Source organism: Scyliorhinus canicula, chromosome 16 (assembly GCF_902713615.1).
Source record: "Scyliorhinus canicula chromosome 16, sScyCan1.1, whole genome shotgun sequence".
Lineage (NCBI taxonomy): Eukaryota > Metazoa > Chordata > Chondrichthyes > Carcharhiniformes > Scyliorhinidae > Scyliorhinus > Scyliorhinus canicula.
In genome coordinates, this window is record NC_052161.1 from 143511240 (window position 1) to 143533209 (window position 21970).

Here is a 21970-nt window from a genome sequence, read left to right on the forward strand (position 1 = left end):
TCGCGACACGGAGCAGACGGTACAGCGCCCAGGACCGGACCTTCATCAGGTCCGAGGTCCAGAGGTTGCTGACGGAAGGGGTCATCGAGGCCAGCAACAGTCCCTGGCGAGCCCAAGTGCTGGTGGTCCGGACTGGGGAGAAAAACCGGATGGTCATCGACTATAGCCAGACCATCAACCGGTTTATGCAATTCGACGCGTGTCCTCTCCCCCGTATTTCCGCCATGGGCAGCAGGGTAGCATGGTGGTTAGCGTAAATGCTTCACAGCTCCAGGGTCCCAGGTTCGGTTCCCGGCTGGGTCACTGTCTGTGCGGAGTCTGCACGTCCTCCCCGTGTGTGCATGGGTTTCCTCCGGGTGCTCCGGTTTCCTCCCACAGTCCAAAGATGTGCGGGTTAGGTGGATTGGCCATGCTAAATTGCCCGTAGTGTCCTAAAAAGTAAGGTTAAGGTGGAGGGGGTTGTTTGGGTTACGGGTATAGGGTGGATACGTGGGTTTGAGTAGGGTGATCATTGCTCGGCACAACATCGAGGGCCGAACGGCCTGTTCTGTGCTGTTCTGTTCTATGTTCTATGTAAACGAGATTGCGAAATACAAAGTCTTCTCCATGGTGGACCTCAAGTCCGCTTATCACCAGCTTCCCATCCACACGAGTGACCGAAGGTACACCACGTTCGAGGCTGATGGGCGCCTCTACCACTTCCTCAGGGTTCCATTCGGTGTCACAAATGGGGTCTTGGTCTTCCAACGGGAGATGGACCGAATGGTCGACAAGTACGGATTACGGGCTACCTTCCCGTACCTCGATAATGTCACCATCTGCGGCCCACGACCAGCAGGACCTTGACGCCAACCTCCGGAAATTTCTACAAACCGCAAAACTCCTTAACCTCACTTACAATAAGGATAAGTGCGTGTTTAGCACCGACCGCCTAGCCATCCTCGGCTACATAGTGCGTAACGGAGTGATAGGTCCCGACCCCGAACGCATGCGCCCCCTGATGGAACTCCCTCTCCCCAATACCCTCAAATCCCTCAAACGCTGCCTGGGGTTCTTCGCTTACTACGCCCAATGGGTTCCCAATTACGCCGACAAGGCCCGTCCCCTCATTCAGTCCACGACTTTCCCGCCGTCGTCAGAGGCCTGCCAGGCCTTTAGCCGCATCAAAGTGGACATCGCAAAGGCCACGATGCGCGCCATCGACGAGTCCCTCCCCTTCCAGCTCGAGAGCGACGCATCAGAAGTAGCTCTGGCGGCCACCCTGAACCAAGCGGGCAGACCCGTGGCCTTCTTCTCCAGAACCCTCCAGGCTTCCGAACTCCGCCACTCCTCTGTGGAAAAGGAAGCCCAGGCCATAGTCGAAGCCGTGCGACATTGGAGGCACTATTTGGCCGGCAGGAAGTTTACCCTCCTCACAGACCAACGGTCAGTGGCCTTCATCTTCGATAATGCACAGAGGGGCAAGATTAAGAATGACAAGATCTTACGGTGGCAGATCGAGTTGTCCACATACAACTACGATATCTTGTATCGTCCTGGGAAGCTCAATGAGCCTCCTGATGCCCTGTCCCGCGGTACCTGCGCCAGCGCGCAGATAGACCACCTCCGCTCCCTCCACGCGGATCTCTGCCATCCAGGGGTGACCCGTTTCTACCATTTCATCAAGGCCCGCAACCTGCCCTTTTCCCATCGAGGAAGTCAGGACAGTAACCCGTGACTGCCACATCTGCGCAGAGTGAAAACCGCACTTCTACTGCTCCGAGCGCGTGCATCTGATCAAAGCATCCCGCTCCTTCGAACGTCTCAGCATTGACTTCAAGGGGCCCCTTCCCTCTAACAACCGCAACATTTACTTTAATCGATGAATACTCCCGCTTCCCCTTCGCCATTCCCTGCCCTGACATGACCACATCGACCGTCATTAAGGCCCTCCTCTCCATCTTCTCCCTGTTCGGCTACCCCGGGTACATACACAGCGATCGGGGGTCCTCCTTTATGAGCGACGAGCTGCGTCAATTCCTGCTCAACAGGGGCATTGCCTCTAGCAGGACGACCAGCTATAACCCCCGGGGTAACGGACAGGTCGAGCGGGAGAATGGTACCATCTGGAAGACCATACTACTGGCCCTCCGGTCCAGAGATCTCCCTATTTCCCGATGGCAAGAGGTTATCCCTGATGCCCTACATTCTATCCGCTCCCTCCTCTGCACCACAACTAATCAGACACCTCATGAACGTCTTCTTGTTTTCCCCAGGATGTCATCCTCCGGTTCCCCTCTCCCGACGTGGCTGGCCGCCCCCGGACCCATCTTGCTCCGGAAGCATGTGCGGGTGCATAAGTCCGACCCGTTGGTGGAACAAGTCCAGTTACTCCACGCTAACCCGCAGTATGCGTACGTGGAGTACCCCGACGGTCAGCAGGACACGGTCTCCCTCCGGGACCTGGCACCCGCCGGCGTGCGGCCCTCCCCCCCCTTCACCACAGACCCCCCCCCTGTTCTTTTTCCCCCTGCGCCCCACCCAGGCCACCCCTCCCCCATCCATGGCGTCTCCACCCCCAGCCCGGGGTACGGAGACAGTTCAAGGACCATCGCTCCCGGAGTCCAGGACATCAGCTTAACCACCACCATCGGCTGAACCAACGTCACCAACTCCCCTGCGGTGGTCTGCCAGGACGTCACGGGCAACAAAAAGGCTGATCGAGTCTATTTAACTTCAACACCACCATGGACCTTGTATGGACACTATGTACTATTGTTAAATGTCTGGGCCAGTGGGAAGCCAAGGACATATTTTTTTTTCCTTCTCTCATTACTACTCATATCACCAGTTCTCCCCCCCCCCCAGCTCTTGTGACACCCCCCCCCCCCCCCCCCCCCCCGGCTTCTTTCTCCGCAAGGGGTGAATGTGGTGGTATGATTAGCATAGCTGCCTGCCATTGGTGCAGAACACCGGCTTACCATTGGCCCTGGTCGGTCATGTGCCTCTCGACAGGTTGGTTGAGACCAGTCATGTGACGGCTCCCCGATTGGTCGAGAGGCTGAGTTAACCCCGCCTCCAGAGCGGGGTATAAATACCCAGCACACCAGGCGGTTGTCCATTTACTGTAATCGACCGCAGGGCTAACATCTAGCTGATTAAAGCCATACTTTTGTACAGCAACTCGTCTCGCGCTCAATTGATGGTACATCAGGGTGGCTGAGCAAGTGCAGCTTAAGTGCTGCTCGACCTTGTTAGCCGGGGGGGGTGCTGGCGAGCGCAGTCCCGGCGAATCAGCTGGCAAGCCTTCATTTGTGGCGAGAAGCTAAGCTGAGGCCTCATTAAGTGGACCAATTAATGTTGAATAGCATTGCCGGCCTGGCTGGGCGGAGCACCAGGAAATTCACGGCAATTCCCATTCGCTACAGCTCTTGGAAATATCTCCGGAGAATCGCAGCCAAACTATCTAATATATGATGGTGACGTTCTGATGGTGCATCAACCAAATAACACAACACAATGGCAGCCCCACATTGATACCAATACTGTGGAGTCACTGTGTTGTTCTTGTCTCCAAAGAGCAAACCAGCATGGACCATAAACATATTAAGAAGTCTTACAACACCAGGTTAAAGTCCAACAGGTTTGTTTCAAACACGAGCTTTCGGAGCACGGCTCCTTCTTCAGGTGAATGGAAAGGCTTGTTCCAGAAATGTTTATATAGACACAGTCAGAGATGCCCCGGAATGCGAGCACCTGCAGGCAATCAAATCATCAAAGATGCAGAGAGAGAGGTAACTCCAGGTTAAAGAGGTGTGAATTGTCCCAAGCCAGTTCAGTCAGACTGAAGAAGGAGCCGTGCTCCGAAAGCTCGTGTTTGAAACAAACCTGTTGGACTTTAACCTGGTGTTGTAAGACTTCTTACTGTGCTCACCCCAGTCCAACGCCGGCATCTCCACATCATAAACATATTGTATAGCAACAACTGGGATTCATCCCAGTAATCTCCAGATAAGGAATATCTAACAGAATGGATGCGGTGGCTGAAGCTCGGGGCTGTTGTGGAATGGATGCGGTGGCTGGAGCTCGGGGCTGTTGTGGAATGGATGCGGTGGATGAATGTTGTGGAATGGATGCGGTGGCTGAAGCTCGGGGCTGTTGTGGAATGGATGCGGTGGGTGAATGTTGTGGAATGGATGCGGTGGCTGGAGCTCGGGGCTGTTGTGGAATGGATGCGGTGGATGAATGTTGTGGAATGGATGCGGTGGATGAATGTTGTGGAATGGATGCGGTGGCTGAAGCTCGGGGCTGTTGTGGAATGGATGCGGTGGGTGAATGTTGTGGAATGGATGCGGTGGCTGGAGCTCGGGGCTGTTGTGGAATGGATGCGGTGGATGAATGTTGTGGAATGGATGCGGTGGCTGAAGCTCGGGGCTGTTGTGGAATGGATGCGGTGGGTGAATGTTGTGGAATGGATGCGGTGGCTGGAGCTCGGGGCTGTTGTGGAATGGATGCGGTGGATGAATGTTGTGGAATGGATGCGGTGGCTGGAGCTCGGGGCTGTTGTGGAATGGATGCGGTGGCTGAAGCTCGGGGCTGTTGTGGAATGGATGCGGTGGGTGAATGTTGTGGAATGGATGCGGTGGCTGGAGCTCGGGGCTGTTGTGGAATGGATGCGGTGGGTGAATGTTGTGGAATGGATGCGGTGGGTGAATGTTGTGGAATGGATGCGGTGGCTGGAGCTCGGGGCTGTTGTGGAATGGATGCGGTGGATGAATGTTGTGGAATGGATGCGGTGGATGAATGTTGTGGAATGGATGCGGTGGATGAATGTTGTGGAATGGATGCGGTGGGTGGAGCTCGGGTCTGTTGTGGTTTTGTAAGCTGCATGATGTCACTAGATGCTTCTCGAGCATCATCCTTCTGCACAATGGCGGATTCTGCAAGCGGTGCTTTGGTTATCTGCGCCTACGTTCTCTCAGTTTGTGGAAGTGAGATGGATCCTTATTAAAAGATAGTAGCCGGTCATCGGGATTCTCTTTTCCGTTGGCAACGCACCCTCACCAGGGAGGTTTTGGCTGGTGTGTGGGGGGGGGGGGGCTTTAGTGGGAAATCCCATTGACAAGCAGCAGGAAGAGGGAATCGCGCCTCCAGCGAACGGCAAGCAGACGAGAAACACGGGGCCACAGGATCCGAGAATCCAGCCCAGTGTGTGTTCAAAATTGGCAAATGCAAACTAGCTTTGGCTTAGTTTACATAATGATGCGACTTAATGTCTGATGTATCCCCTTAACAAGAGAAAAGCTTCACCCCTTACTGTTTCAACATTATTTGCACCTTGGGGGCCTCCCAGTGGACATGCCAGAAACTGCAGGGCTACAGACCAAACGCTGCCAAGTGGGATTAGGCTGGGGGGGGGGGGGCTATTGTTTGACAGGCACAGACATGAGAGGCTGAAAGGCCTCTTTCTGTGCCATAAACCTTCTATGATTTTATGTCCACTGCCTTGCTGTTGTCTGCATTGAATTTGTACCAAACCTCTACCCATTTACGCTGCTTCTTCAGACTCCATACCCTCACCCACTTCACTTTCATACTGTCTGTCAATTGGACCAATTTCAGTCAGTTTCTGAGTTAAAGTTGTTCCTGTTTGGGTGTTTTTACTGCCCCTAAGCCCAAGGTCATTCACCTGACTGGTACCTGCTTGTTGATGCTTTTCTTCAGCCAACATCTGATTCATCTGTAGATTTATCACTGAAATCACACAGCGTTCAAATTCCACCACAGCAACTTTTTGGAAATCTGAAAACCCCACCCCATTTGGTTTTCTGCATTTTACCGTGGATGATATTCCCTCAAATACAACACCGAGGAGATTACCAGGTAGATTGTATTCCTCTTTTTGACTAGGGCAGCATTAACATTTTTTTATAAATTTAGAGTACCCAATTATTATTTTTTTTCATTTAAGGGGCAATTTAGCGTGGCCAATCCACCTGACCTGCAGATCTTTGGGTTGTGGGGGTGAGACCCACGCAGACATGGGGAGAATGTGCAAACTCCACACGGACAGTGACCCGGGTCTGGGATCGAACTCAGGTCCTCAGCTCCGTGAGGCAGCAGTGCTAACCACTGAGCTACCGTGCTGCCCTGGAGCAGCATTATCATTATGGAGACATGATATATGACTCTTCCTGTCCTTTGAAACACAGATAATGGAGTCATCTGGATCTATGTCTCACACAATACCACATGTCACTGCAGTTAAACACATTGGCCTTAAATTAGACCATTTCCATCACAAGTTAATGCAGCATGAAGCTGAATGATGAGTAGTGGGAGTGTTTCGGTGCCCCGCTGTACTGGTAAACAGACAGTCACTCTTGGTCATAGAGTGAGTCATAGATGTTTACAGCACGGAAACAGGCCCTTCGGCCCAGCTTGTCCATGCCGCCCAGTTTCTATCACTAAGCTAGTCCTACTTGCCCGCATTTGGCCCATATCCCTCCATACCCAAGGTGTTGACTATCTACCTTATCTATGCTCCTCATTATTTTATAAACCTCTGTAAGATAATAATAATCGCTTATTGTCACAAGTCGGCTTCAATGAAGTTACTGTGACAAGCCCCTAGTCGCCACATTCCGGCGCCTGTTCGGGGAGGCCGGTACGGGAATTGAACCCGCTCTGCTGGCATTGTTCTGCATTGCAAGTCAGCTGTTTAGCCCACTGTGCTAAACCAGCCCCTACTTAGATCACCCCTAAGCCTCCTACGCTTCAGGGAATAAAGTCCCAGCGTATCCAGCCTCTCTTTCTAACTCAGACCATCAAGTCCTGGTAACATCCGAGTAAATCTCTTCTGCACTCTTTCTAGTTTAACAATATCCTTCTTATAATAGGGTGACCAGAACTGAACACAGTGTGGACTTACCAATGTCTTGTACAACTTCAGCAAGATATCTCAACTAAAATGATGTTGGTTTTATCAAACATTGTTGGTGAAAAGGAGGATTCTGCAATGGGTAGAACTAAAAATGACTGGAAGAGAAATTGGGCAAGTTAAAGGCATCAAAGGTATCACAAGGAGAGGGCACAGAAAAATAGTCGTTGAGACACATCGACAGTGAGAGAGCCAGTGGCTAACTGTTTAAGATAAATGACTACAAGAAAGAAATGCTCAGCTGGAATAAATTTGTAACTGAAGACTGGGGAAAGCTGAGCAGAGCTGGTAAATGATGGGACAGTGGAATGTCGACAGAGATGTGGATAATCCTGCCTGTGAGCATTGTGGACTCACAGCTTGTGATTGTTTGCCCTCCAATGACTTTGCATCAAACAAGCTCTCGTGGAATATTTACCCTCTTTTGTAAAAGAGGAAAAGTATAATTAGAGAGGGCACAATGCCAGTGGAGATAAATAGCATTAAACAGTTTTTAATCAGTTGTTTTGTTTTGTGTTATTAATCATGTTTCACAGGGCAGAAAGGAGAGTCACGAGAGAATGAAAGGATAAATCAAAATATATTAACAAATAAAAGGCACTCATGCTGGAGATGGAAAACAAACTCATGTTGTTTTTAAACACACACAATGGCCCTGAGTTTCTGATCTCCAGGTAGCTGTACCCTGGAGGTTCCCCCAAGAGGCACTGACTACACAGGAACCGCCTGGCAGGTTCTGAGTACGAGTCGAAGACTTCAGATTGTTCCGACTCACTGACCAGAATGATCACCCCGGAGAAATTAGAAAGATTAAAGCCAGTTCTGACCCCAAAGTAACTGTACTACTGACCCACTGATTCCCCACGAACCCCCCTCCAACCGCTGCCCCAACAGTAACCCCCCGCCCCCGGTGCTCCAACCACCCTACCAGACCCCACCAGGGGGCGCCAACCATCTGACTAACCTCCAAAAACTACAACTACACCCTCTACCCCTGAACTATCCCTTAACTACCTGCCAACCTCCTGGTTACTCCCTGACTTGCCAGATCTGACTACCCGTCTGACCCACCCCACCCCCCTCATCCACCCACTTACACCCCACCCCCCCTCATCCACCCACTTACACCCACCCCCCTCACCCATCCACCTTCCAACCACACCCCACATCACCCCTTACCACCCCACCCCCTCACCCACCCACTTACCACCCCACCCCCTCACCCACCCACTTACCACCCCACCCCCTCACCCACCCACTTACCACCCACCCCCCTCACCCACCCATTTACCACCTCACCCCCCTCATCCACCCACTTACCACCCACCCCCCTCACCCACCCATTTATCACCTCACCCACCCACTTACCACCCCACCCCCCTCATCCACCCACTTACACCCCACCCCCTCACCTATCCACCTTCCAACCACACCCCACATCACCCCCTTACCACCCCACCCCCTCACCCTCCCACTTACCACCCCATCCCCTCACCCACCCACTTACCACCCCATCCCCTCATCCACCCACTTACCACCCATCCCCTCACCCACCCACTTACCACCCATCCCCTCATCCACCCACTTACACCCCACCCCCTCACCTATCCACCTTCCACCCACTTACCACCCCACCCCCTTACCACCCCACCCCCTTCACCCACCCACTCACCACCTCACCCCCTCACCCACCCACCCACTTACCACCCCACCCCCTCACCTATCCACCTTTCACACACCCCTCCTCAGCCACTTACCTTGCACGTTTACCTTCTCTCTGTGACTTCTCAAAGTGGCTTTAGGAATGTGGCAGCTCGTGTCTTAAAGAGTGGGGATGGCTTGGTTTTCCCTCGATGATCCTGTGCTCCCAGAGCAGGTGCTCTCTGTGTTTCTGAGGGGGCTGGGTTCGAAGGTCCAGGTAGGGGTGTGGGATTCCAGTGGAAGGTAAGGCAATGGAGAGAAATGGCTGCCACTACTCAGGAGACTCAGCCCCAAATGCCAGCTGTACATCAAAAACCATTCACATCGTTTTTAAATTCAGGACAATCGTTTCAATTCCAGTGATGGATTCCAATCATTCCCTTGCAGAGAGAGCAGCCACAACACTGTAGTCTTTTACCTTTTTGTATGAATCTCTGCTCTAGTTCAAACACTTTGTTATGTATCAAGTTGAAGCTTTCTTGCATTTGGGATGATGCTTTGCACCTTATATTTAGCAGTTGTACGCTTAACATCATGTAAATGTTTGATCCGTTTTAATATTAGGAATTGGAATGAAAGGCTTTAGACTGAAATTAGATGAATTTAATGTAACTTTTTTGCAGCAAGATCTGGAGAATTAAATGTTGAAGCAGTTTAACAAGAAGGTAAGTTTGGAACTGGATTAAGTTTAGTTTTTAATATTCCGATGCTCTATAAACTAACATGTTGAAGTTGGTGTTTGATTTGCTTGCTTCTGTCTGAGTGCCCTGTTGCTGTCTGCTTCAGCTGTGATGCTGTGTGTCTGTCAATCGCACACATTAGATCTTGACAATTCTAAAAACTGCATGATGACAAATTCTAAAGGTGGCAGAGAACTGAGATCGAAATGACAGAGGTTTTTCAGTAAACATTTCTGAAAGCAGTCAGTTTCGGCTCATCATTATAACCTCCATCTGCTTCACTAATGTCTCCCCTGAGATCGCTAATTTCACTCAAATCCAAAGCTGGAGTGACATCTCTGAGCAATGCGGGGGGGGTGAATTGGCTAAATCACGCTGGGAAGCGAGGTGAGAATATATGGCAGTAGATTAGCAATGTGTACATTTGCAGAATCAATTCATAACTTGAAGCCAATCTACATTCAGTGGTAGGTAGTACAGAACATGAGGGGCACGCAGCCGAAGCTTTTTATCAAATATACATTCCCGAAGAAATACAGACCTCGCAAGAAATGCGGTTCAATCATGGCTAAGGAGAGAATTTAAAGATGGTTCAGATATGTTTATAATGTTGCCAAAAATAATAGTAAGCCTGAACTTTTGGGAGGATTTTAGAATTCAGCAAAATATGAGCCAGAAATTGTTTTTTTATTGAGCGAATATCAGAGTAAACTAACAGGGGACACAAAACCTCTATTGATCTGTAATAGGAAAAGATTTGTGAAAGTAAATGTGGCCCATTGGAGACAGAATCAATGGTAATGGAAAATAGGGAAATGGCAGAGGTAAAACAATTGCTATGTGACTGTCTTCACAATGAGAAATTCTGGGAGTCGTTTAATGAAGGTCGAGTAAAAGTGAGGAACTCGAAGACAATGGTAAAGAAATTAATGAGTCCAAAAGTTGACAAATCTCCTGGAGCTGATGGTCAACATCCTAAGGTTTCTAAAAGAGGATGGAGTGGTTTTAATTAGCCAGAATTCTCTAAATTTTAGAACAAGCCCCGTAGATTGGAGGAAGCAAACACAACCTTGCTGTCTGAGAAAGGAGGGAGAGAGAAAACAAACCACAGGATTGGGAGCTCAATGTCAGGAGTAGGGAAAATCTAGATTCTGTTATTCGAGATGTGAATTTATGAAACGAAAATCATGTTTGACAAATTGTTCATTTTTTAATGTTGCCAGCAACTTAAACATTAAAGGTGAGGTGAGAGCAACTTCCCTTAGAATCATAGAATTTACAGTGCAGAAGGCGGCCATTCAGCCCATCGAGTCTGCACCAGCCCTTGGAAAGAGCACCCTACATAAGCCCACACCTCCCCCCTATCCCCGTTACCCTGTAACTGCACCTAACTGTTTTTGGACACGAAGGGCAATTTAGCGTCGCCAATCCACCTAACCCGCACGTCTTTGGACTGTGGGAGGAAACCGGAGCACCCGGAGGAAACCCACACAGGCACTGGGAGAACGTGCAGACTCTGCACGGACAATGACCCAAGCCGGGAATCAAACCTGCGACCCTGGAGCTGAGAAGCAACTGTGCTAACCACTGTGTGCAAGGCAGTACCTGACTGGCATTGCACCAAGGAACTCTAGTTAAACTGGAGTCAATGGGAATCAATGGGATAACTCTGCTGATTGATCGTACCTAACAGAAAAGAAGATGGTTGAATTTGTTGAAAGTCAATCATCCCAGAACATTGCTGCAGGTTCCTCAGGGTAGTGTCCTAGGCCCAGTCATCTTCAGCTGCTTCATCAATGACCACCCCTCCATTAGAAGGTCAGAAGTGTGGATGTTTGCGGATGGCTGAACAATGTTCAGCATCATTTGTGACTCCTCAGATACTGAAGCAGTCCATGTCCAAATGCAGCAAGACCTGGACAATATCCAAGTTTGGGCTGACAAGTAGCAAGTAACATTTGTGCCAAACAAGTGCCATCCCCAATGAGAGAATCTAACCATCACCCTTTGACATTCAATGGTATTACCATCACTGAATCCCCCACTATCAACATCCTAGGGGTTACCACTGACCAGAAACTGAACTGGATTAACCATATAAATACTGTGGCTACAAGAGCAGGTCAGAGGCTGGGAATCCTGCGATGCGTAACTCACATCCTGACTCCCAAAGGTCTGTCCATCATCTACAAGGCCCAAGTCAGGAGTGTGATGGAATACCCCCCACTTGTCTGGATGTGCAGCTCCAACAACACTGAAGAAGCTCCACACCATCCAGGACAAAGCAGCCCCGCTTGTTTGGCACAAGATCTGCCGTCTTAAAAGAATGCTCATTCCCTCCTCCGCCGATACACATGGAATTGCAACAACTGCACAGAGGGTGTACCGACCCCATATTGCAGAGTTTCGAGAAGGCAGATCACCACCACTTCCTCAAGGGCAATTAGGGATGGACAATACATACTGACCCAGTCAGTGATTCCCACTTCCTTGCAAGATTTGAAAAAAATGATCTGATGATGCTTTACATGGTCAGATCTGGTGGCCGATGATTAAACTAATTGTCCGTCATATCGTTTCCAGTCTTTGCCCAACGGGACTGAAGGGAATGGAGGAGATCAGTGGCTGCAGAAAGGTTGTGGTGAATCGAGGGCCACAGGCCCAATAGTTGGAATTTTGAAAGCAGTTGTAAGTGAACAGCAGATAGTTTTTCCCAAGGAGGGATACAGAAGGAGATAGGGCTGGGATATGGAAGGGGATTGTGAGTGGTGAGTGATGAAAAGTACTGATTAGAGAGAGGTTGCCTAATCTGTGGGTGATATGATGAGACTAGCAAGACCACATGTGACGACAGGGTCAGGAATCTGGGTTGGGCAGTTTAGATGCAGGGAGAGATTTATGGAGGATAAGAGGATTGAACTCCTGAGGCGAGAAAGCATGATGAGTGGAGATGGAGGTTAAAATAACCGAGGTTCAGCAGTAGTTTGGTGCGTAGGCTGAGGAAGAAAAGCAGTGAAAATATCATAGTGAAAAAAATGTTATCATCGCTGGAAGGGGAATAGAGAACAAGTATTTTCAATGAGAGGTGAGAGGTGGCTTGAACACAATAGCAACACAGTGAGGATGCCATTCAGTTACCTCCCTTGGCAGCAAATTCTCCCAATCGACGGTGCATATATCACATCAGCAGGGGCTGGTTTAGCACGCTGGGCTAAATTGCTGGCTTTGAAAGCAGACCAGGGCAGGCCAGCAGCACGGTTCAATTCCCGTACCAGCCTCCCCGAACAGGCGCCGGAATGTGGCGACTAGGGGCTTTTCACAGTAACTTCATTTGAAGCCCACTTGTGACAATAAGCGATTTTCATTTTCATTCATATCTAACATCAGTGCAAGGCCCAATAATCAGCTGCAGGGCTTCAGCAATTGTGTTCCCCTAACCATGTATTCTGTTATTTCACCTGCATGCTCTCCACTCGCTCTCATTCAATTCCTCTGTCCACAAATACAGTGAAACCTGGATAAACAGACCCCTGCAAGAAAACTGCACTTGGCAGACCCAAGTAACTCTGATGTTAAGATCAGAGACACTCTGAAACCACAAACTCTGGCTAATTATAAACTCCAGACACTCTTCAATGCACCAAGCTGTTTGACAATTTAAAACACGGAACTTCGAGATCAGTGCAAAGCTGCTGCAGAGTTTCTGAAAGGAACAGTTTGTATACAACTTGTATCCGTAGCAGAGAGTTGGGCTGCTCGGTGACTGAACAGTGGCACAACGAGATCCTAGGGATACAACAGCCTCTCTGCTGCTGTGGATGCTGGGTAAAGAGTTCCCCATTCTACTGACATTTTTATTCATGCAAAGAATGATCGTTTTGCCAGTAAGAATACCTGCAAAGAAATGCTGGTCCCGAGGTGTCTGAAATTTACAGATTTCACTGTATTGGTACTTGAAGGTGTCCAGGTTTAATGAAACAAGTTACTGTAACAATTATTAGAAAATATCCTGTGTATCGATTGGCAAAAACAAGCATCACTGAGGTAAAGATGATGTATTATTTTGTCTTAAATTTTGCTTTAATGTCTGTCTCTTTGAAAGTCAGCGATAATGCAGTGTCAAGATAAAAGCAAATTACTGCGGATGCTGGATTCTGAAACGAAAGAGAAAATGGTGGAAAATCACAGCAGTTCCGGCAGCATCTGTAGGGAGAGAAAAGAGCGAACGTTTCATAAGAACATAAGAACTTGGAGCAGGAGTCGGCCATCTGGCCCCTCGAGCCTGCTCCGCCATTCAATGAGATCATGGCTGATCTTTTGTGGACTCAGCTCCACTTTCCAGCCCGAACACCATAACCCTTAATCCCAATTACTCTTTTTCAAAGCTAACGGTCAGAGAATGTGGGGAATATTTATACTGTGGAGTGAGAATGAAAGATGAGTCATAGACACAGAAACCCAGGAAACCGGGTGCTAATGGCCACAGAAACCAAGGGGAAAGAGTGTTAATGGCAGTCCCCAGAGAGGACAAAAAGTGTGAGAGGCAAAACAGCAGAGAAACTAACATCAGAGGGTGAACTGTAGATGTGGGGGGAGGGGAAGGGAGAAGCAAAGGGGAGAAGGGGTAAGGAAAGGTGGATAAGATTGGGGGAAGGGTTTAAATATATATTAAGAAAGTCAAGAAAGAAAGAAATGGTGAGAGACAGTTGAAATGAAATGAGATGAAAACAAATGGGTCAAGGTGGGGTAGAGCTGATCATCTGAAGTTGTTGAATTCGATGTTGAGACCAGTGTCATGCAGTAGCATGCCCTTGCACACAGGTCAGGGCTGCACCAATGCATTGTTCACAACCTTGCTGTATAGTGGCTGCTTTAGCATAGTGGGTTAAATCGCTGGCTTGTAATACAGAACAATGCCAGCAGCACGGGTTCAATTCGCGCACCAGCCTCCCCGAACAGGCGCTGGAATGTGGCGACTAGGGGCTTTTCACAGTAACTTAATTGAAGCCTACTTGTGACAATAAGTGATTATTATTAATGGTCTTTCTGTTACCAAATCCAACACAGGATTTCAAATGGCAGGGAGTTGGCCAGATTCAATTTGGCTGTCAGTTCCCATTTCATTGAGAGGTCAGATCCTTCAAATCGAAGCAGAGCCATTAACTCTTCACCAGTACATGGAAAATGGTATTTCTGGGCAAGAATGTATTTGGAAAATTTCCTGGGACAATTTAAAATCTCACAAACCATTGAGCAATTGTTTGAAAATGTTAAAAACGATAGGTCAAAATGTGAAATATTTTTGTCAAGCTTGAACATCTATGGAAGGCCACAATTCTTTTATCTACTAGAGCTAGGAAAATATTTAACTATTTAGCAGTTGATTCATAGGAACCTGAACAAGACCATTCAGCCCTTTGAGCCTGTGCTGTACACAGGGTGATATTTAGAGTAAAATACTCCTCATTCAGGACTGGACATGGAGATATAAGCCTGTACTGTCGTTCAGTGAGATCACACCTCATTCGAATCTCAATTCCATTTACCTGCCTTTGGCACATATCAATTTTTTTAAAAATTGAGAGTGCCCAATTAATTTGTTTCCAGTTAAGGGGCAATTTAGCGTGGCCAATTCACCTACCCTGCACATCTCTGGGTTGTGGGGGCAAAACCCACGCAAACACGGGGAGAATGTGAAAAGTCCACACGGACAGTGACCCCGAGCCGGGATCGAACCTGGGACTCGGCGCCGTGAGGCAGCAGTGAAAACCATTGTGGCACCATGTTGCCTTCGACACATATCACTTAAAGCTCTTTATTAACACAAACCTGTTGATCACAGTCTGAAAAATGTCAATTGCCACCACAACACCCCCACCCAGACTCAAATACACAGCCTGTTGGCGAGGGAATCCCTTATTTCCATTCCCATTTCTGAATAAGCACCTCCTGACTGTTTCCCTGACTGTCCTCCCGAGCAGCGGGTTGAAGTTTAAGATTTTACCTACTGTTAACCCACCTTCAAAGGCCCAAATTCTCCATTTCAGAGACTAAGTGCTGACGTCGGGACTGAATCACATGAGTTCTACAGTCCTGAAAGCGGTGCCAGTCCCGGAACGAATCGGGACATTCTAAAGGGCCGGCACCAACGCCCGGTGGAACTACGGCAATTCCAATGAGCACTGGCTTGTGATTCGCTGGGGTTGGGATTCAAACTCAAGAACCTGACAAGCAGAAGCTGTGTATCGGCACTCCACTCCCCACACACCCTCGCCACAGCCAAGTAGATGGCACTGGTTGCTCTGGAGCATGCCCATCCCATTGATGGGTTGACTAGGGTCAAAGGGTACCATAGCGCTATGTTACATAGATACATACACAGAAGATGGAGGCTTTTTGGCCCTTCGAGCCTGCTCTGCCATTTATCACTATCTTGGCTGATCATCCAACTAAATAGCCTAATCCTGCTTTCTCCCCATAGCCTTTGATTCCATTCTCCCCAAGTGCTATATCCCGCCACCTCTTGAATATATTCAATGTTTTAGCATCAACTATTTCCTGTGGTAATGAATTCCACAGGCTCACCACTCCTTGGGTGAAAAAATTACTCCTCATCGCTGTCTGAAATGGTTTATCCTGGTTCTGTATAATACCAAGACCCTGTATAATTGCAGCAACATATCGTTGTCGTGGTGCATATAGGCACCAACGATATAGATAAAAAAAGGGATGAGGTACTACAATCAGAATTTAGGGAGTTAGGAGATAAGTTAAAAAGTAGGACCTCAAAGGTAGTAATCTCAGGATTGCTACCAGTGCCACGGGACAGTCAGAGTAGAAATTCAAGAATAGTCAGAATGAATACGTGGCTTGAGAGATGGTGCAGGAGGGAGGGGTTCAGATTTTTGGGACATTGGAACCGGTTCTGGGGGCGGTGGGACCGTTACAAACCGGATGGTCTACACCTGGGCAGGATGGAACCAATGTCGTAGGGGGTGCTTTTGCTAACACTGTTGGGGAGGTTTTAAACTAATGTGGCAGGGGGATGGGAACCAGATTAGGAAGTTAGAGGTCAGCAAAGAGGCAGCAACTAAAGCCAGTAAGGTACTAGATAATAAACTCAATGTGACTAAGGGGAAGAGTAGACAGGGAAGAGATGATGAACGCGAAGGTAGTCTGAGGTGCATTTGTTTTAATGCGAGAAGTGTAGCAGGTAAGGCAGATGAACTTAGGGCTTGGATCAGTACCTGGGAATATGATGCTATTGGTATTACTGAGACTTGGTTGAGGGAAGGGCAGGACTGGCAACTGAATATCCCAGGGTATAGATGCTTCAGGAGGGATAGAGAGGAAGGTAGAAGGGGAGGAGGAGTTGCATTACTCATCAGAGATGATATCACAGCTGTGATTAAGGAGGGCACGATGGAGGATTCGAGCACTGAGGCAATATGGGTGGAGCTGAGAAATAGGAAGGGTGCAGTAACATTGTTGGGACTTTACTACAGGCCTCCCAAAAGCGAGCATGAAGTAGAGGTACAAATATGCAGACAGATTATAGAAAAATGTAGGAGTAATAGGGTGGTTGTGATGGGAGATTTTAACTTCCCCAACATTGAATGGGATTCGTGTAGTGTTGGAGGCGTAGATGGAGCAGAGTTTGTAAGGAGCATCCAGGAGAGTTTTTTAGAGCAGTATGTAAATAGTCCAACTCGGGAAGGGGCCATGCTGGACCTGGTATTGGGGAATGATCTCGGCCAGGTGGTTGATGTTTCAGTCGGTGATTACTTTGGGAATAGCGATCACAATTCCGTAAGTTTTAGAATACTCATGGACAAGGACAAGAGGGGTCCGAAAGGAAGAGTGCTAAATTGGGGAAAGGCAGAGTATAACAAAATTCGGCAGGAGCTAGGGAATGTGGATTGGGAGAAGCTGTTTAAGGGTAAATCCACATTTGAAATGTGGAAGTCTTTTAAGGAAAGGTTGATTAGAGTGCAGGACAGACATGTTCCTGTGAAAATGAGGGATAGAAATGGCAAGATTAGGGAACCATGGATGACGGGTGCTAAGATGAAAAAGGAAGCATACATAAGATCGAGGCAACTCAAAACTGATGAAGCTTTGGAGGAATATCAGGAAAGTAGGACGAATCTCAAACGCGCAATAAAGAGGGCTAAAAGGGGTCATGGGATATCTTTGGCTAACAGGGTTAAGGAAAATCCCAAAGCCTTTTATTCATATGTAAGGAGCAAGAGAGTAACTAGAGAAAGGATTGGCCCACGTAAAGACAAAAGAGGGAATTTATGCGTGGACTCAGAGGAAATGGGTGAGATTCTTAATGAGTACTTTGCATCGGTATTCACCAAGGAGAGGGACATGACGGATGTTGAGGCTAGGGATGGATGTTTAAATACACTCGGTCAAGTTGTCATATGGAAGGGGGAAGTTTTGGGTATTCTAAAAGGCATTAAGGTGGACAAGTCCCCAGGACCGGATGGGATCTATCCCAGGTTACTGAGGGAAGCGAGGGTCGAAATAGCTGGGGCCTTATCAGATATCTTTGCAGCATCCTTGAGCACGGGTGAGGTCCCGGAGGACTGGAGAATTGCTAATGTTGTCCCTTTGTTTAAGAAGGGTAGCAGGGATAATCCAGGGAATTATAGACCTGTGAGCTTGACGTCAGTGGTAGGTAAACTGTTGGAGAAGATACTGAGGGATAGGATCTATTCACATCTGGAAGAAAATAGACTTATCAGTGATAGGCAGCATGGTTTTGTGCAGGGAAGGTCATGTCTTACAAACCTATTAGAATTCTTTGAGGAAGTGACAAAGTTAATTGATGAGGGAAGGGCTGTAGATGTCATATACATTAACTTTAGTAAGGCGTTTTATAAGGTTTCCCATGGCAAGTTGATGGAAAAAGTGAAGTCGTATGGGGTTCAGGGTGCACTAGCTAGATGGATAAAGAACTGGCTGGGCAACAGGAGACAGACAGTAGTGGTGGAAGGGAGTGTCTCAAAATGGAGAAGGGTGACTAGTGGTGTTCCACAGGGATCCGTGCTCGGACCACTGTTGTTTGTGATCTACATAAATGACCTGGAGGAAGGTATAGGTGGTCTGATTAGCAAGTTTGCAGATGATACTAAGATTGGTGGAGTTGCAGATAGCGAGGAGGACTGTCGGAGAATACAACAAAATATAGATAGATTGGAGAGTTGGGCAGAGAAATGGCAGATGGAGTTCAATCCAGGCAAATGCGAGGTGATGCATTTTGGATGATCAAATTCAAGAGCGGACTATATGGTCAATGGAAGGGTCTTGGGGAAAATTGATGTGCAGAGAGATCTGGGAGTTCAGGTCCATTGTACCCTGAAGGTGGCAACGCAGGTTGATAGAGTGGTCAAGAAGGCATACAGCATGCTTGCCTTCATCGGACGGGGTATTGAGTACAAGAGTTGGCAGGTCATGTTACAGTTGTATAGGACTTTGGTTCGGCCACATTTGGAATACTGCGTGCAGTTCTGGTCGCCACATTACCAGAAGAATGTGGATGCCTTGGAGAGGGTGCAGAGGAGGTTCACCAGGATGTTGCCTGGTCTGGAGGGTGCTAGCTATGAAGAAAGGTTGAGTAGATTAGGATTGTTTTCGTTGGAAAGACGGAGGTTGAGGGGGGACCTGATTGAGGTCTACAAAATTATGAGAGGTATGGACAGGGTGGATAGCAACAAGCTTTTTCCAAGACTGGGGGTGTCAGTTACAAGGGGTCACGATTTCAAGGTGAGAGGGGGAAAGTTTAAGGGAGATGTGTGTGGAAAGTTTTTTACGCATAGGGTGGTGGGTGCCTGGAACGCTTTACCAGCGGAGGTGGTAGAGGTGGGTACGATAGCATCATTTAAGATGCACCTGGGCAGGTATATGAATGGGTGGGGAACAGAGAGAAGTAGACCTTGGAAAATAGGAGACAGGTTTAGATAAAGGATCTGGATCGGCGCAGGCTGGGAGGGCCGAAGGGCCTGTACAGGAAACCTCTCACAATGAAGGCCAACATACCATTAACCTTCTTTACCACCTGCTGCACCTGCATGCTTACCTTCAATGACTGGTGCACAAGGACACCCAAGTCCTTGGCTATTTGCCAAGAATTTGCCCACTCAGCCAGCCTGTCCAAGTCACCTACAGCCTCTTTGTATCCTCCTCACAGCGCACACTGCCACCCAGCTTTGTGTCATCTGCAAATTTGTATATTGTGAACAGCTGGAGTCCCAGCACTGACCCCTGTGGCACCCCACTAATCACTGCCTGCAACTCTGAAAAGGACACGGTTATTCCCACTCTGCTTTCTGTCTGACAACCAGTTCTCTATCCACGTCAGTACATTATCTCCAATACCATGAGCTTTAATTTTGCTCACTAATCTTTTGCGTGGGACCTTGTCAAAGGCCTTTTGAAAGTAAAGATACACAACATCCACTGGTTCACCTTTGTCCACTCTACTGGTCACATCCTCAAGAAATTCTAGAAGATTTGTTCCTTTTAGTGAATCCATGCTAACTTGGACCGTCCCCACTTTCCAAATGCTCAGTTACTTCATCCTTAATAATTGACTCCAGCATTGTCCCCACCACCAATGTCAGGCTAACTATAGAGTCATAGAGTCAAAGAAGGTGAAAGAATGAAAACAGGCTTGTTCCAGACACTCTCCACCTTCTGTGTGAAAAAACTGCCCCTCTGGACCCTTTTGGGTCTCTCCCCTCTTATAAGTTCACCCCTAAGCCTCCTATGGCTCCAGGGAAATAAGTCCCAGTCTATCCAGCCTCTCCTTATAATTCAAACCATCAAGTCTCGGTAGCATCCTAGTAAATCTTTTCTGTACTCTAAAGTTTAGTGATATCCTTTCTATAAGAGGGTGACCAGAACTGTTGACAATATCCCACGTGTGCCTGACCAATGTCTTGCACAACTTCAGCAAGAAATCCCATCTCCTGTATTCAATATTCTGACCAATGGAACCAAACATGCTGAATGCCTTCTTCACCACCCTGTCCACCAGCGACCCCACTTTCAAGGAGCTCTGAACTTGTACTCCTCGAACTCTTTGTTCTGTAACTCTCCCCAACTCCCTACCATTAACTGGGGAGGTCCTGCCCCGATTCAATCTACCAAAATGCATCAGCTCACATTTATCTAAATTGAACTCCATCTGCCATTCATCGGCCCACTGACCCAATTAATCAAAATTCCATTGCAATCCTGGATAACCTTCTTCACTGTCCACTATACCACTAATCTTGGTGTCATCTGCAAACTTACTAACCATGCCTCCTGAATCTCATCCAAATCATTAATATAAAAAACAAATAACAGTGGACCCAGCGCTGATCCCTGAGGCACACCGCTGGTCACAGGCTCCAGTTTGAAAAACAACCCTCCACAACCACCCTTTGTCTTCTGTCGTCAAGCCAACTTTGTATCCAATTGGCTACCTCATCCTGGATTCTGTGAGATTTAACCTTATGCAACAACCTACTATGCGGTATCTTGTCAAAGGCCTTGCTAAAGTCCATGTATTCAGCGTTGACTGCTCTGCCCTCATCTACCTATTTGGTTACACCTTCAAAAAACTCAATCAAATTTGTGAGACTTGATTATCCACTCACAAAGCCATGCTGACTGTCCCTAATCAATCCTTGCCTCTCAGAATACATTCCAACAACTTGCCCACCACAGACGTTAGGCTCACCAGTCTGTAGTTCCAAGGCTTTTCCCTGCGGCCCTTCTTAAACAAAGGCACGACATTTGCTACCCTCCAATCTTCAGGCACCTCACCTGTGGCTGTCGATGATTCAAGTATCTCTGCTAGGGGACCCGCAATTCCCTCACTAGCCTCTCACAGCGTCCTGGGATACATTTAATCAGGTCCTGGGGATTTATCTATCTTGATGCGCTTTAACACCTCCAGCACCTCCTTTTCTGTAATATACACGCTCCTCAAGACATCACTATTTATTTCCCAAGTTCCCTAACATCTATACCTTTCTCAACAGTAAATATCAATGAGAAATATGAATTTAAGATCTCCCCCATCTTTTGTGGATCCGCACACAGATGATCTTGTAGATCCTGAAGAGGCCCTACTCTCGCTGAGTTACTCTATTGCCCTTTATGTATTTGTAGAAGCTCTTTGGATTCTCCTTTGCCTTATCTGCCAAAGAAATCTCATGCCTGTTGTGTTATGCTTCTTCATGTAGCATAAGCTGCTTCCTTGATGTATACTCTGATAAAGGAAGGTTCAGACTTGGAGATAGGTTTAACACATTTGTTGAACAGTTAACAATTCTCCTACTTGAGTTTGACTCTCCTGCTAATCTTGCTATAGTAACTGAATCTAACTAACCAGTCTGCTCTAAGCCATGCGGTGGGTGTGATGCTTTCCTGATCTACCCCTGTCTCTCTGTGTGTCGCCTGTGGAAAGAGAAAGAGCATGTGCGCCCTGTCCTTTTATATGGGTAGCCCCCCTTGTGGTAGTGTCACCTCTGGGTGTCCTATTCAATGTGTTCATTACTGTAGCTGTATGTCTGCATGTCATGATGTCTCTGGTGCTCCCTCTCGTGTTTACTTAGTCCTAGTGTATCTACATTAACCCCTTGTGTATTTACAGTGATACATATCACCA

At 47.9% G+C, this 21970-nt stretch overlaps 2 protein-coding genes across 24 annotated transcripts in view; both read left to right on the forward strand.

The window, feature by feature from the left end:
• Positions 1-21970, forward strand: part of LOC119979250 (RAP1 GTPase activating protein) — a 705159-nt gene that overhangs the window by 678902 nt on the left and 4287 nt on the right. Inside the window, exon 24 of one of the 22 annotated variants that reach the window (XM_038821189.1) lies at positions 9244-9285. The exons of the other annotated variants lie outside the window; for them this stretch is intronic. Coding sequence (XP_038677117.1) covers positions 9244-9261 — 18 coding nt within the window. The 3' untranslated portion in view covers positions 9262-9285. The remainder of the gene's footprint in view (positions 1-9243; positions 9286-21970) is intronic. 22 annotated transcript variants of the gene reach the window in all.
• Positions 3244-6491, forward strand: LOC119979253 (cadmium metallothionein-like). 2 transcript variants are annotated; one of them, XM_038821211.1, is made up of 3 exons: positions 3244-3582; positions 3948-4007; positions 4044-6491. In XM_038821211.1, the coding sequence occupies exon 3, from the start codon at positions 4046-4048 to the stop codon at positions 4988-4990; it is 945 nt and encodes a 314-aa protein (XP_038677139.1). In that variant the 5' UTR covers positions 3244-3582; positions 3948-4007; positions 4044-4045; the 3' UTR covers positions 4991-6491. The 2 variants fall into 2 exon arrangements, with proteins under 2 accessions (XP_038677139.1, XP_038677138.1); XM_038821210.1 differs by having other exon boundaries at positions 3948-6491.

Bases quoted from the DNA above. Each gene is read 5' to 3' on its own strand.
- LOC119979253 (XM_038821210.1), top strand. From the start codon at position 4,010: ATGGATGCGGTGGCTGAAGCTCGGGGCTGTTGTGGAATGGATGCGGTG.